Source organism: Xyrauchen texanus, chromosome 25, assembly GCF_025860055.1.
Source record: "Xyrauchen texanus isolate HMW12.3.18 chromosome 25, RBS_HiC_50CHRs, whole genome shotgun sequence".
NCBI lineage: Eukaryota > Metazoa > Chordata > Actinopteri > Cypriniformes > Catostomidae > Xyrauchen > Xyrauchen texanus.
This window is the reverse complement of record NC_068300.1, coordinates 9588569-9604703: the sequence shown is the minus strand read 5'-3', so window position 1 is coordinate 9604703 and position 16135 is coordinate 9588569. Positions and strand designations below refer to the sequence as shown.

The 16135-nt window shown below is 34.2% G+C and overlaps 1 protein-coding gene across 5 annotated transcripts in view; it reads left to right on the top strand.

Moving 5' to 3' along the window:
- The window catches only part of LOC127618849 (nuclear factor of activated T-cells, cytoplasmic 2-like), a 66604-nt gene extending 51110 nt beyond the window's left edge, over positions 1-15494 (top strand). For 3 of the 5 annotated variants that reach the window (XM_052091498.1, XM_052091499.1, XM_052091495.1), the window contains one exon: positions 3847-5759. In XM_052091498.1, coding sequence (XP_051947458.1) covers positions 3847-3902 — 56 coding nt within the window. In that variant the 3' untranslated portion in view covers positions 3903-5759. Of the gene's footprint in view, positions 1-3846; positions 5760-13334; positions 13374-13620; positions 13672-15342 lie in introns of those variants that run through there. The other 2 variants (XM_052091496.1, XM_052091497.1) reach the window with 2 other exon arrangements.
- The last annotated feature ends 641 nt before the right edge of the window (positions 15495-16135 follow it).

Sequence of the window (16135 nt, the reverse complement as noted above, 5' to 3'; positions counted from 1 at the left end):
GATGTCATCCACACAGATGATCTCCTATACTTAGTGCTGTATGATTAGAACCGCATGGCATCCTGATTGCACAGTTATTGGTTCTACTGAAAATGAAAAACTGTTTGTTTTCATTTCAGTTTTACTGAATAATGCATTGAGAATCAGGGACTAAAAACTAAATGTTTTTCATTTTGGTTCATTCTGAGCAGAAACTGTATTTGTTTTCAAGTTCCGGTGTTCTGCAGCTTCCTTTCCAAATGACAACTGGTTAGAACGAAATAAAATAATGGTTAATAATGCTTTTCTAAACTAGCAGTCCTCTGTGCTAAATACTGCACATAATCACTCTTATACCAGTTGCAGTGTTGCCAGATCTCACAAGGGAAACAAGCGACCTGATCTTGGAAAACAAGCTCAAAATAAGCGGGTTTCCTCGCCCAAATTGTGCAAAAATAAGATTCATTTTTTTCCCATGTGGGGAAATTATCAACATAGAAATCATAAATCATAAATCAAATCACTTTATTGTCACTCAGCCATATATACAAGTGCAACAGTGAGTGAAAGTTGTAGATGAAAGTCTTGGGTGCTGACATAACAAGCATAGTATGCAATATCCTGTCCAATAAATGTATTCTTAATTGACTTTGGACTAAACGCCACCTTACGCAGGCCAAATTATTTAAATTTTAAAAACCTTGTTTTACCTACAAAGTGTGCATTCAGGGACCATGTTCTTCAATTGATTCCTGCAAATAAAGTTCTGAGCACACACTCATTGCTCTTGACACTGTAGCTGTATTAACATTTATGAAATATAACATTATCTCAAAGTAAGCCTAAATAAATAAATAAATTACATATTACATATCTGCTTCTCAGTCAAAACCTAGCAGTATCAAATCTATATTAATATATCATATCTAACAACAATTCAGTGAAGACTGCAAAACAATTGAGAAATGTATGTTTTACCTTGAATATATTTTTCTTGTTTCTGGATTAACGTGCATGTATATGTAGTAATTATATAGTCATCTTCAGCATGTCGTGGAAGGCAACATCCACAAGCAACATCCACAATCGGCAAAGAAATGTGTGATGCAGCGGTTTCCTTCAGGATCAAAGTACATGCTTATTATGCTCTACTAAAAAAGAGAAGACTAATTTTCTTTGGGCAACAAAAAGTTAATTTGATTTGAATTTGAAGTGATTTACTTATTAGACATCACCTATATTACCACAAGCTGTTTGGGAGGGTTTCAAGAAAAAAGAAAACTGCTCTCATCCAGCAACAAACTCAAGCGTCTTCAGTTTGCAAGACACTACTGGAACTTCAAATGAGACCAGGTTCTTTGATCAGATTAAAAATAAGAGCTTTTTGGCAGAAAACACCAGAGATGGGTTTCATCAGAGATGAAGAAGTACCCAATGCCCACAGTTAAATGTGGTGCTGGATCTTTAACGTTGGGGGGCTGAATATCACAGGTCCTGTATATCTTGTTTGGATACATGGCATCATGGACTCTATCATATACCAACAGATAAAAAATCTAAACCTGGCTGACTCTGCCAGAAGGCTAACAAGAGCCCTGGTTGGATCTACCAGCTGGACAATGATCCAAAACAAACATCAAAATCAACACAAAAAATGGTTAATTGACCACAAAATCAAGGTTCTGCCATTGTCATCCCAGTCCTCTGTCCCCATTGAAAATATGTGGGGTGAACTGAAGAGGAGAGTCCACCAACATGGACCTCCTGAATTTGAAGGATCTGAAGAGATTCTGTATGGAGGAATGGTCTCAGATCCCTTGCTAGGTGTTCTCCAACCTCATTAGGCATTATAAGAGAGATAGATAGATAGATAGGTAGATAGATAGATCGATAGATTTTATTTTCCTTTATAAAAGCTTCAAATAGGAAAATAAGATGTACTTTGAGTTCCCTTTTGTCACAACAAGCACAGTTTATTTAAAGCTTTCAGTTTGGTTGATCTAATTCCTCGTTGGTTAATTAGCACTGATGGTTTCTTATGCATATGCATATTTTTACCGTTTGACATTGCCATGAATTTGCACTCTGTAAAGAACCATTTCAGGCTGTTGGTGTTATGTTCGTGACTACAAAATATAAAATATTGCATATATTCATAGATAACTGTCTGATGCAGGTTGGGTTATTGTGTTTTATAACAAAAATTATGACACTATGTATTGCATGGAAGCACTTTCTTGTTCTCTGGATTTAATGCCAAGGTGACTCGTGCTGATAATTGAGAGGCACTGAGGCTCTAAGTATGTGGCCTCAGGTCAGACCACATTTCATACTGTGGAGTTTTTAACACTTGGTGCAGCCTGTATAAAGGTGGCTTCCAGTTCAGTGAGGTACTTTCCCTGAGAATTATTTAAATTGAATACTGATGCTCGTATGTATGTACATTTAATGGGGGGAACAAACTATGTTTAGTCCTTATTTAATTTAGAACTTCAAAGTACATATTTTGTAGGCCACTGTGACTTAAATCTTTCCTCTTGTAAAAATATATAGCAGAAGACTGGGGCTAGTTGTCACACTTTTTATGCCATTGAGTATTTCTTAGTGTAGGTTTATTTTTTTAAGTAAAATTCTGCAAAGTCTTTTTTTTTTCTTCCAAAAACAAAGATATAATTCATTGAATACACATTAACCTTATAGCAGGGTATGCTGATACACTATATGGGGTCACAATAGAACCAGCAAATTCATTATCGTTTTGATGTTCACTTCTCAATCTCAATAATTAAACACTATTTTGAATAAAGCATTGCTGGTGTTTTCCCACATTTAAAAGTTGTGGCTAGACTAGAGTTTGTGTGGTATTGTGATTTTGTTGTGTTAAGTGCCCCACGCGCCCCGCTGCTATTCTTAGAATGAAGAGGCAGTAAAAGTTTCCATTTATGCCCCCCTGTAAAAGGAGTTAAAACAACAGGAAGTGATGGCCAATGCAAGAGCTTCACTGAGTCTGATTCTCTGTCAATGTAGAATGGTTTTCTTCTCCCTAATGTACACTCTGTGTCAATGCAGCTTCACTTGACATTCTAAATATGGGATACTTATTTTTGATTATACATTTACATTTATTCATTAAGCAGATCCTAAATGGCATGCAAATAAGTAAAAATAAAAACTAATTTGATAATAAATTATAAATATATCATCAGTAATATATTAGTATAATATTAGTCATTAGACAACATTAATTTAATACATTTAAAATCAGTTCTAATTAATAGCTTTTATAATTTATTATTAAATAATGTTTATAAATATATATATATATATATATATATATATATATATATATATATATATATATAAAACACACACACATATAATTTATTATAATTGATATTACATTTATTTTCATGTTGTCTGTTGACTAATATCATACTAATATATTATTGATATTTGATTTATTAGACAATATTATAATATTATTAAATTTGTTTAACTATTTCTTATTTGCATGCCATATAATACATCAAATTCTTTTATACAAAATTATAATATTATTAAATGTGTTCTATTTAAATTTTATTTGCATGTTATTTAATTCATATAAACTATATAAATGATAATTTATGTATAAATGTATACATTCATTTTTAGTATACATTTATCAATCTATATTTTTTTTATTTATATTAATAATATAATTTATAAATAATACATATATTGTATATATAAATAATTATAATTTATATAAATTAATATACTATGTGTTTGTGTGTGTGTCTCTTGGTTCTGAATCAGTACAGTTCAGAAGACGTCAAGTGTCTGTCATTTTCTTAGCATCTTTTTTCTATTTCGTCTTTTCTGCAGTGAATGAGATCATAAGGAAGGATCTGACAGGAGTGCATGGGAGGGGTCAAACATAGAGGAAAGGTCTAATCAGGAGGTTTGCAGGACCTCTGGAGTGTCTGCTGTGCCTCTGTGTATTACTGACAGTGTCACACACAAGAGCAGCTATGCTTCTGACTCGGTGAGATATCAAGTCTTATCTCAGCACCGTACAGCTTAATGGCCTTCTGGATTCCTGACGCATACTGGATCATGGACCACATTTAACCAAACATCCATCTCAGTCGATGTGTTAATGTGTAAATGGTATTGAATTTCCCAACTATTATTTGACTTTTGAAACCCGTCCAATGTTGATCTCAAACGTCAGAGTTCTCAGAGACTTGATCCTTCATAAACAGTTTGGATTGGACAGGTGGAGTGAAGTCAGTTATTTCCTTCTTGTGCTCTTTTGTTCCATTGCCTTTTGACACACATAAATTAACTCACTCCGATTAGTGTATATGGAGCAATAACCTCATCATCTGAGACTAAATCTAGACTTAAGCTATTGCTGTCTGTCATTTCCCCCCAAAACAAGCAGTTTGCACATACTTCTAAAGGGAAGGTGGATAAAAAGACCACACCACTGCTAATGTTTGATATCTTTTTCTAAGAATAGGTTCATCTGTTGTTGTTTTTGTAAAGCCAAATTTATATTTAGAATAAAAGTCTTATATTTAATATTTAAAATGCTAAAAGCACTGTTCTTGAAGGGATTTCTTAAAAACAGAGTATGCACTTCTCGTCAGTAAAATATTTGCTCGTTTTTTTTTTTTTTTTGCAATTTTACCATGTAGAGTGTGAGCAAATACATCTAAGAAAAGCCAATGAAGTGATATTTTCTTTTTTTTTATGTACATAGAAACCTTTGGACATGGTGTCATCATATGTGCCTTTGCTTACAATATTGTTAATACTACCAAAAGTGAACACAGCACCAGCATGACAAAAATGAATTTAAATACATAACTCTTGTGTCAAGCCTTTCACTACATTACGGTTCTGAACTCTTGCCTTACCCATTTCAAATCAAATCAAATCAATATACAAGACTTTTTTTTTGTTTGTTTTGTTTTTATTTTATCCCATAAAAAAGTCATATTTCATCTTGTAGATCTTTTTAATTTTTTTGCACAATAACAGCTTTGCTTTTATGATATGCATATATTTTAGTGTATATGTAAAACTGTCAAACTATAGAAGTTGGTTTGTGTATTTATTTATAGGTAGATACTATAAGTCTTTGTGTGCAAATTGACCCCCACCCGCTTTTAAAGTTAACGTCTCTGTGTAGAATGCAGTTGTTCCTGCCCAAAAAAAAGCAAGTATACTAAGAGAAAATTATGAGTGGTGTAAATTAATAATGAGTCATTTGTAAGTATTATCTAAAATATCACTTTGTTATTCTGGAACACGTTGTAAAAAAGGGTGATGCTTATGTTTCCATTCAGACACTCTTTCAGTGTACAGCGGATGTACACAACAGATATCCGGAATGTAAACCTTTTCTCTTTGCTGTATATAGATTGCCATAAAAGTGTATAGAATGTTTCCATTATTTTTTATTCATCTGATAGTAGTCATAATAGAGGGAGAATATTTACATAAAATTAATCAGTTGTTCTCTTGCCATTTTATATCTTATAATCAAGCCTCTGGGAATATATATGAACTGCCAAAGCTTTTGCTGCCTGTAGACAAATTGCATTTACATTTTTAATATTAATATAAGATATTTGTCAATTCCAAAAGAGAGACCAATTATATTTTTATTTCATTAGCTTATATGATTTAAGCATGTCTACACTAATACGTCTAGACATGTCCATGTTGTTTGTCATATAAAGTGGACCTAATAGCTGAAGACATGAGCAATAAAACTAAAAGCTTTAAAGAGATTATTTCTGTTTTTGAGAGTTTTATTTTTTTAAGCTATGCTTTATTGTCTAACTGTTGGCTAGCCCCTCATTTGCAAGATCCATCTCAACATGGATTATATTTTATACAAATACAAATAAAAAGACAAAACATAAAAAATAAAAAAAATGCAATCTTTCAAGGATGGGTGATGTTCAAATTATAACTGGCAAAGACATGCATTTGGCTACTAGCTGCTCATACTAGGGGGTTTTCCTAAATAAACCCCAGGCAAACACTACAACTTTGCCTTTTTACAGACAACCCTGGTTGCACACGTACATCACGCAGGTGTCTATATGATGTGTGTGTTTACATCTGGAGGATGTATTTTTTACGTCTCGGATGTCAATAAGACATTCAGCCGATGTCTTTGAGATGTAAATGATTTACAATGTTTGTAAATCTGATCTTTTTAAGATGTTTAGCAGATGTTAATTAGATTGTGATGCTTTCCAGATGAAAAGATCTAAAACAGACATTTTAGAGATGGACGTGTGCTGTCTGGGAATATGTCAGTCGAGTGTCTGGTATTTTCTGTCGACCATGTAAAAACAGCGATTTCCGACTCGCGAATGAATCACTCTTGTGAGTCGATTCTTTTTCATGAATTGGTTAAATGGGATAACAGTGAGTCGGTTCCTGATTTAATCTGAATCACAGATGGCTCACTTATGCACTGAATCGTTTGGAGCAGTTCCTGAGTGAACAACTCCTGCCATACGGGAGAACTCCAAGTAGGTATAGCTGCAGGCCAGAGGCCTCCAAATGGGGGTGGAATCTCCAAAAGAGGGCGGAGTTACTACAGAAGGTAGCGGGGTTACTCCAAAGGGGGTTGTGCCAACTACAAAAGGGGGCATCACTTCCACTCATGGTTATGGTTAGTGACAGGGTTAGATAAGGGGACCCTATCTTTAATGGTGGGTTGAATCTCCCGCCCCTTTTTGGAGCACTGCCTGCATCTATATCTTTCGCTGTTGAAAATCAGACCGAGCGATATCTGATTCGCGAATTAATCACTCTTTTGACCAGTCGCAAAAACAGACGTGGTCTGATTCGGTGGATGATAGATAGGCCTATTGTGGCCTTCTTATTCTGTCGGATGTACGATTTGCTAGTGAAACACTCTTTTCGGCCATTTTTTTTTTTAAATAAATTGCTCAAACGGAATAACAACGTGGTCTGAATCGGTTTATTCAGAATCATTCGAACAGTTCACTCAAGCACTGAATCGTTTGGAGACATTAAAGGTGCTGTAAGCAATTTTTATGGAATGGTGTGCAGAAAATGGTCCTTCTTCCTGAAAGATATCACTGAAATAAATGTCCTGAGATATCTCATAAGTATCTGTGACAACACTAGACGGCAAACAAAAATGTGACTGCGGATCCGTGGACTCGTACTTTGATCAGCCATTTAGAAGACCTTGATTTGCGCTCTGCATGTCAATCATTTTGCAAGTTCTCATAGTTGAAGCAGATTTTCAGGTTTTAATGCCATCTTTAGATTCATAACAGTTGTCAGCCAAGGCCACTATTTTGCTACTGTTGTTGTGTTTGACAACTGTGAGAAGGTGTCGGTATAAACGGTATCTTTGGAGCAAGTGGTTTTGGAAAGAGGGGGCGTGTCTAATTTAATAGCTCACATTCTTGACCTTTTATGATGCATTTCTGCCTTCTTTAACAACGTAAATGTATCAAACTTTTTTATATTTTCAATTTACATTATTAACTTTGTACTTTGTATCATATTACCCTGGAATAAGTTTTAAAAAGTCTGTTACCATAGCTGTGATGAGGCTTTCTAACACAGCTGGTGAGAAAGTGACAGTAAATTGTGCCTGTTTCTCTCTTCTTACTGCTGTTATCAAGCGCTGTATGTTTTTATCATCTTTTGCAAAGCTGTGAAGTGAGTGTCAGTGAAAGTGATCGTTGATTTATTATTTTGCTGTTGGAGCAAACGGGTAAGCAAAAATGACATTTGCTGTGGTCTCCCATTCACCGCCATTCAAGTTAAGCCAACTATGACGATTTGCGTGTGAAAAGAGACCATTAAAACAAATCCTGCAAATGTGATGAAGAAGATATTTATTAAGTTCAACATTGTCTTGCAGCTTGTGAATGACTGCAGGTAAAGACATATATATATATATATATATATATATATATATATATATATATATATATATATATAAATCTCAAGTTAGCAATCCTCTTAACACTCAAAAAAGGAAACTGTATTTAAATAAAAAAATGTGTCACCTTTCTTTTCACAGTGATTCAAACCTACAAATGTTCAGGAATCAAATTAGCATAAGTTTAGTGCTGGCTGTGATGGTAAATGCTTCTCTATGGGAGCACCTGTTGTCTTTATATCTCCAATTTATTGAATTAAAGCAGTAATAATCCAGATTTAGTACATCATCATTAGGTTTATCTGAAAACACTGTTTCCATGAGGTATTTGTCCTCATATTTGAGTAAAGATTAACAGAACTTAGGACCTTTGATGGTATCGGCCCATGTGGCCCTTGGTGACTTCACAATTCTCAGACAAATAAGCAGCTGTAACTTTTCCTTGGTGCTAGGCAACAGCTTGTTTGGGCCCTAACTGGGGTGGATGGCGTGAATTAACCCAGTGTTCAGGAAGTCTGTTGGTATGACATCACTAGCTTTGAGCAAAAGAAATAAATAAAACGGCACGTGGGGCATGACAGAACAGAGACACTTTTCCCCCATTCTTTTATTTTGTGTATTTATTTTGCTATTTCAAATATGCTGTGAGTCATGTGGCCTTTATCTATGATTAGATAATCAAATCCGGTCTCATGCACAATAAACATAAAGGACCGGAGAACAAATAACATGAATGTTTTCACTGGATGGGAATTTCATTCAACGTTGTTTTAGTGTAGGCAATTCTTTCAAACCGGTTTTTCCTTGACATACTTGAGGAAGATTGTGAACGATTGGAAAGGAGCCCAGTGAATGACTTAACCATAGTAAGTGTGGAGAGTGTTTGATCTACAACACATCATGTAGTTTGTAGTAGTGACATCATAGTACAATAATGGCCGAAGAAGGTCAATTTTAATAAGTTCCTTGTAATAAAACATTGATGGACAGCTAATTATGATGACCTCAGATTGTGCTTATGCCGAAACGTGACATGGATATTGTGAATAATAGATCTGGAAACATATTTGACAATCTCGCTTTCAGGTTTATTTTCATGAATGCAAGAACACATTAGCTTAAATTGGTTTTGCTTCAGCACCCAGATTTGACTCTGGAAATCAAGTGGCAACCTAAAATAGTACCAAAATCATAGCACAAAATTTAATTTAGGTGATTTTATGCTCTCGACAGTCTACATGCTCTCACAAAACACATTGTGTTTTAAAAAACATAAAGATAAAAACACGTTTATCCTTGTTACAAGAGTGTAACTTGTATTTAAACCTTTAAGCTCTGAAAGGGTTTTTAAAGATTTCTTGTTTCAGTGGCATACCCAAAATGAAAGGCTTATGACTCGACAAGGAGGGTTGAGTGTCATTGCAAAGAAAAAATTTTTAATGATATAGATTATGATCAATTCTGAAACTCTTACCCTAAGAAACTGTTGAAAAGTTACAACAAAACTTGAGCCAAAAATGATTTGACATTATATATCTCTGGGTGTAAATAAGTTGGCTCTGAAAACTTTTGTTTTGTTCCCAATCATGTAAAGTATAACTGAGTAAAAATTTGAGTGGATTCAACAAAGCAATAAAAAGTTATAGCATTACCATTATATTTATTCTAGTGTCCAAAAACATCTCCAAACGAATAAAACATATTAATTATACATAAGAGCTAATTACACATGCAAACACAACGATGACTAAAGGTTTGTATAGCATGCAGACATCATTTTAGTAATGAGATTTCACAGAAAGAGTGCCATTTGACTCAACCAGTCTACATCACTGAGTCTGTGCCATATACTTGGCGCCATCTCCTGGTGGCCATATGTCACAAATCACACGTCTTTCTGCCCAAATATGGATGATTTTTGCACCGGTCTGGTTACGCGTTCCATGAAGCTACATAATTTCCGATGACATCATCTGATCCAGCAAAGCTAAAATGTTTTCAGCCAGATTGCAAGATGCCATATAGCCAGATGCTGTGCATTGTGCACATTATGCTTTGTCAATTATCTAATGATCTATGCATCGGATTACCTTGTGTGTGGGCTCTTTTGAAAGATAATTGCATCCACTTAAGTTAGTGGTTCCCAATTTTTGTGGTTCAACCATAACTAATTTGTGTAAGTCAAGGTTATTAATTGTTACTATTAATGTAGTTATTAATATTTTTATGTTTTTTTGTTTTTCTCATGGGCCCATCTAAGCTTAAAAGTTTAATTAATGTATTCTTCATCATATCTTCTTTTACTTTGCATATGAAAGTATGGAGACCCTATTAATCTTCTAAGGATTATTATTAGTAGTAGTAGTATTATTAGTATTATTATTTTAAAGGCCCTAGCACTGAAAGTGCAGAGGCCCAATGGTTCTTCTAATGATTATTATTATTATTATTATTGGGGCCCAGGCACTGAAAGTGCAGAGGCCCTATTGTTCTTCTAAGGGTTCTTAATATTCTTCTTTTCAACGTTTTGGGTGCTTTTGGGGCACTTAACCTGCTTTAAAACTCATAACGCCTGGGCAAAATTTCACACATGGGTGTGTAAGGCAGGCTCTGTAGTGCCACATTTGACTAAAGTGGTGGGGTCAGTTTCACCTACAGTCACCAGACTAGGTACATATATTGTTCTCATCAGGCCAGACAACTTTCAAAATTACAGTCTTTATCTCCACCCGACAAGAAGTCGGTAGTTTTGGATTGAATTTAGATTTTTTTTTTTATTGCAGTCCCTGAACTTTTAAATACTCCTCCTAGGGGATTAATGTTAATGGCACCACATTTATGCAACATCATGCCAATTAATGTTATAGATACTAAATTGCTAACTGATTTTTTTATATTTTGAACGCTGTCTCCATGGTGAAGTAATACATTTATGGTGAAAAATGGAAAACAGGAAGTGCCTTATATCTTCTGTGTGATTTTTAATGAAAATTCAGCTGTATGTTTGGTAATGGGGGGTGGGTGGGGTCTGATCACATTGATGTGGCTATTATGGGTCATGGTCATAGTGCCACCAACTGGCAGCAGGAACTATGGCACTTTTAACTGACTTTGAAATAGCCCTCCTATGTTTACATGAACTGCCTCAAAATTCTTTAGAATAATGTCAAGACTCTGCTGAAGTAAATTTGTAAAGGGATAGTTGATATTTGCCATAACAACACATTAATTATTACGATTCCTTTCTTCCTATATTTAGGTGTTTTTGAGGCACTTGAAATGAAATTTTGCACACATCAGAGTCGTTGTCCATTAGGTCTTGGCAAATTGTCATACATGGGCATGTGGAGGGTATCCATAGTAATCTATGGTTACTGTGAAGCACTTACCATGGAAGTGAATGGGACAATTTTACCTTACCTTTTAACTTAGCTTAATTCTTCTGTTAAACGTGTGTATTATTTGAGCAGTTGAAATTTTCAAATCAGGGTAATTCATGTAATTACGTTGTCATGGCAACAAAATTATAAAATTGGATATAATTTTATATGAAAGGTTAGTAAGTGATTTTATCACAGAAATCATGTTAACACTCATATTGTTTACGTCTTGTGGCTATACTTTTGAAACATAGTGTACGTTAATGTTTACTGATTGGTCTTATTCACTTGTGTTTTCTCCTCCCTTTTAAAAGTTACCCTACCTATGCATGTTTAGTTGCATTTATTATTTGAATTGTTTAAGCATTGTTTTCCTTTGCTGTCCATGACCTTATCAGAACAGGTCATGACCTACCAGTTGACAGTTGAGCTGTGGTCGTGACTGGTGGAAATGACTACCGTTTATGTTGCGTCCTGTGGCATACCAGCATGCCTGCGTGGCAGTAATCACTGCAGACTTGTAGCTCGTGTAAAGAAGGCTTTATTCGAATAGAAATAACATGTCACACCCCTGACGAACAGTAAATATTTGTGTTGATCGAATAAGGTAGTGTTTGTACAGCAGCCGGGAGTACTGCATCATATTGCAGGAGACGTTAGTCACTCTCCTGGGGTACAAGTGAACCACTTATTACCTCATCAAAAAGCTAAAAACGTTTAACAGCACCATCAAACGGAGCTAGACTCTTCAATGGGATTTTGCTGTTGCTAAACAACATGGTTGTTAAATTTGTCTACCAATGGATTTCTCTGGGCATAGTCCACCTATTCCACATAGGTCATTACATATATATATATATTTAAGATATCAGATGCTTGTGAAAACATAGGGTCCTGGGCATACTTTAAATAGTAATAAATGTAAGAATTAAAGTAGAAAAGTTATAAGAAAGTACACTTTTAAGCACATATCTACCAGCAGGTAATGCTCAATGAATGGGATTGTTTTGCTCTTTTGCCCCCTGGTGGCATAAAAATTGTGCTCATACGCTTGATTGAGTCTTTAGATTGACTTTAATTGATCAATCAATCAATCACTTCTGTACTCTCGTTTTCTCCTTCATTAAAATCTAACAAGTCTTATTAAAAATTTCATTGTATGAAATATTGTAATTTGTTTTAAATATGAATACAATAAATATATGAATGGTATTGTATAAATCTTTAATTGTATGGATTGTTATTAAATAATATAATAAATGTAATAATAATGGTAATATAAAACATTAATTGAATGGATTATTAGTAAAAAATATTAATACATGAAATATCATATTAATTGTAAAAAAAAATAACTTTCATTGTATTAAACATTATTAAATATCATAATTTTAATACAATACATATATTAATGGTATTAAGAGATGTATTAAAAAACTTTCATTGTATGCAAAATGACTTAATACAATAATATTATTACAAAAATACATATTATTTGTAATATAATAAAAACTTATTTTATGCAGTATTATTTAATTTGATAATATTTATACAATTAATATATTATTTGTAATACATACAAACTTTAATTGTATGCAATATAATTTATTATGATAATATTAATATTATAAATATATTATTTGCAATATATAAAAACTTTAATTGTATGCAATATCATTTATTATGATAATATTAATATTATAAATATATTATTTGTAATTTAGAAAAACTTTAATTGTATGCAATATAATTTATTATATTATATAATATGATAATATTAATACAACAAATATATTTTTGTAATATGTAAAAAGTTTTATTGTTTTCAGTATTATTTAATATGATAATATTTATACAATTAATATATTGTTTTTAATATATAAAAACTTTTACTGTATGCAATATTATTTAATATGATATTAATATTATAAAAACTTTATTTTTGTATTAATAATTCATACTTTCATTGTTTTAAAAAAAATGCAATGAAATAATGGTGACTGAGGCTAACATTTTGCTAAACATCTCCTTTACAGAATAAAGTCCAAGTCATGCAGAGTTGGAACAACATGATGGTGAGTTAATGATTGATAGAATTTTCATTTTAGAATGAACTATAAATGTAATACAGTAATCACATTATAATGAGAATGTTGTTTTTACATATTATTCTTTTATTATTATTTAGTTTGTCAACTACCCTTCTATATATTTAGAGTGGCAACATAAAAACATCTGTAATCAGAACATTTATTATTAATACTTAATTAAAATGCAAAAAGTGGTGAATGTTGCAATAAGTGATGCATGTTCCTCTCACAGCCTGTAGAGGGATGTCCAGTCACAGAATACGAGACAAATAATGGATCTGTCCATATGCAATCTAAGCCGGAGCATTCCAGCAAGTACATAAATAAGCAAGCATATTTATACCATGATCAGTGGAAACATGTTCAGACCAAATCTACATCCTTGAATCTAAGGGATCATTTATTTTACATATCATTTACATAATTGGGAAAACCTGGGCATTACAATTGATCAAAAATCTTTTTTGATACACCTCTAAAACATATACCCATAAATTGAGATCCATTATAACCTGATTGGACTAAAGCAAAGTTCAGCTGAATTGAAAGACTATCACTACAGTTCAAGCCATTTCTCTGACCTCTTTGTGCCCTTTGTTATTATTTTCACCATTAATACGGCCATCGCCTGTGAGGCTACAGTTTTCATCAGCTTTGAAGTAGTTCCCTATCGCTGCGCTCATTATCGACATACCAAACACCCACTGCACATGCGCCCTCCGCCCACCTGCATGTTCACTTCTCACCAGCCTGTTTACTTTACATAATGTTTATGTCCACAGACCGTGCATGTGAATATATGAATTACAGCCTGCTCGTCACTGGAACTGATTATCTTGTGTTTCAACAAACGGCGGATTATATAAGTTGTATCAAGTCACCTTCAAGAACTATTTATGGAAATATTCAACTATCAATGTGCAGTAATGTGCACATGTAGGGCAGAGCAGGGCTTGTGCATGGGGAAGCTTTCATAAGCTATATCTCAGTTTCTATAAGGTTTTGAGTCTTCAGTCCAGACGCATGAATGCATGTTTTCTCATCAGTGGTTTTGCACATTGGTTTTAAATACCTTAAAATGGTGAGGTGTAAATTAGGATAGCTTAGATATTCTATTGTCCAAATAAAAATTACAACAGCATATTTTTGTAATAGCTCTTTGGTAAAAGAGGTAAACACAATAAAAAGGTATTAGTATGCATTCAGGCAAGGGTCAACTCTATTATGAAGGTAGATTTTGACTGGAAGGTTGAAATGTGTTTTCAGGACAAATTTATTTTTCATTAATGTCACCATCTTTGTCTTTTTGATTTTTACACTTAAATAAATGGGTCTGTTCGACTTCAGCACCCCTTGAGGTGGGGGGTGGGGGGTGCATTTTGATCTTTAGGGTAGGCAAGTGGTTGTCTCTTTTTTGGACTGAGAGGGGGATGTCCCCCTTAGCTCACCTTTAGACCATGCCATGCCTTGTTGCATTATCTGCCAATGGTCATGTATAATAAGTCCAACCTCAGGAAAAAAAAACGTTTTTTGTGTTATTTTTCCAAAGTTGGAGTGCCCATAACTCTAGATGTATTAAAAATATCTAAATATACTTTTAGATTCTAGTTCAGAACAAATTTTCATTTTTTTGTATTTTTTAGGCCCTATGTGGTTAAAACCCAGAGATATGAAGTTCTCAATATGGCTTCATGCAAAATAGTTCAATTGTACCGTTTTCAATTTTTGAAAAGCAAATGTGGGTCACATGATATTAAGCTATTTATTTTTGCCCAACAAAACAAAGATCTGAAGTACAAATAATGTTAAAACTAGAAATGTAAGCGCAGCGTAGTTCGAGCGGGAAGACTAGCAGCTGTACATCATCACACCATTAGCTGGGTAACTCCCAGCCAATCACATGTAAGCCGTTGCTTTATAAGTCTGCTCACAATCTATCACATTGCTGTTTCAGTGTGCTAACACGGCAACCTCCACCACCCCACCACCACCAGTTGAGTCCCGTCCTGCTCGGGGGTAGGCTCCTCGCCCCTGCCTCCTATCTCCGGCAAGATATGATGGTTCCGAGTAGAACTTCTTCGGACCGCCAGACGGGGCCCAGGCCAAAGAGAGACATTACATTTCTGTTTTATATTCATCAAATAAATGTCATCTTAAATTTCAATCAAGTCTGCGAGTCTTCCTGATAGAAATGTACTTATACTGTATTTATACACATAAAAACAAAAAAAACACATAAAGGCAGCATAAAAGCAATCCATATGACTCCATATGAGTGTTTTTAATCCATTTCAGATCGAGGAGTTACAGTACCAAAGGATCGGCCATATTATGACGACTCACTGACAAGTGCCTTCTCCTATCAGACATTTTAGCATTGGCTCCAGTGCGTTGTGTCAGCAATGTGGGAGACCCGGGTTCGAATCCAGCGGTCAAACCTGGAATCAATCGCATTCACAAAATCAGTAACGAACGCATTTCAGAGGTTGTATTTTTCCCTTTTTACATTTTTACTCCAGTGATGGTTAAGTGTAGGTTTGGGTTGGGGGGTTCAGTTTATAAAAGATGCATTCCTCTCCACCATACAGCTTGTACTTCTGAAAACAACTCTCTTCACAACTCAGTTTTGGCGCCCCTCCATGAACAATACACCCGCAACATGAAACTCACACATGCCTATACGCCCAACAACACTTACTGCTTTGGCCAGTAGGGGTAATGTTTTGCATTTTGGTAAGCACAGACTG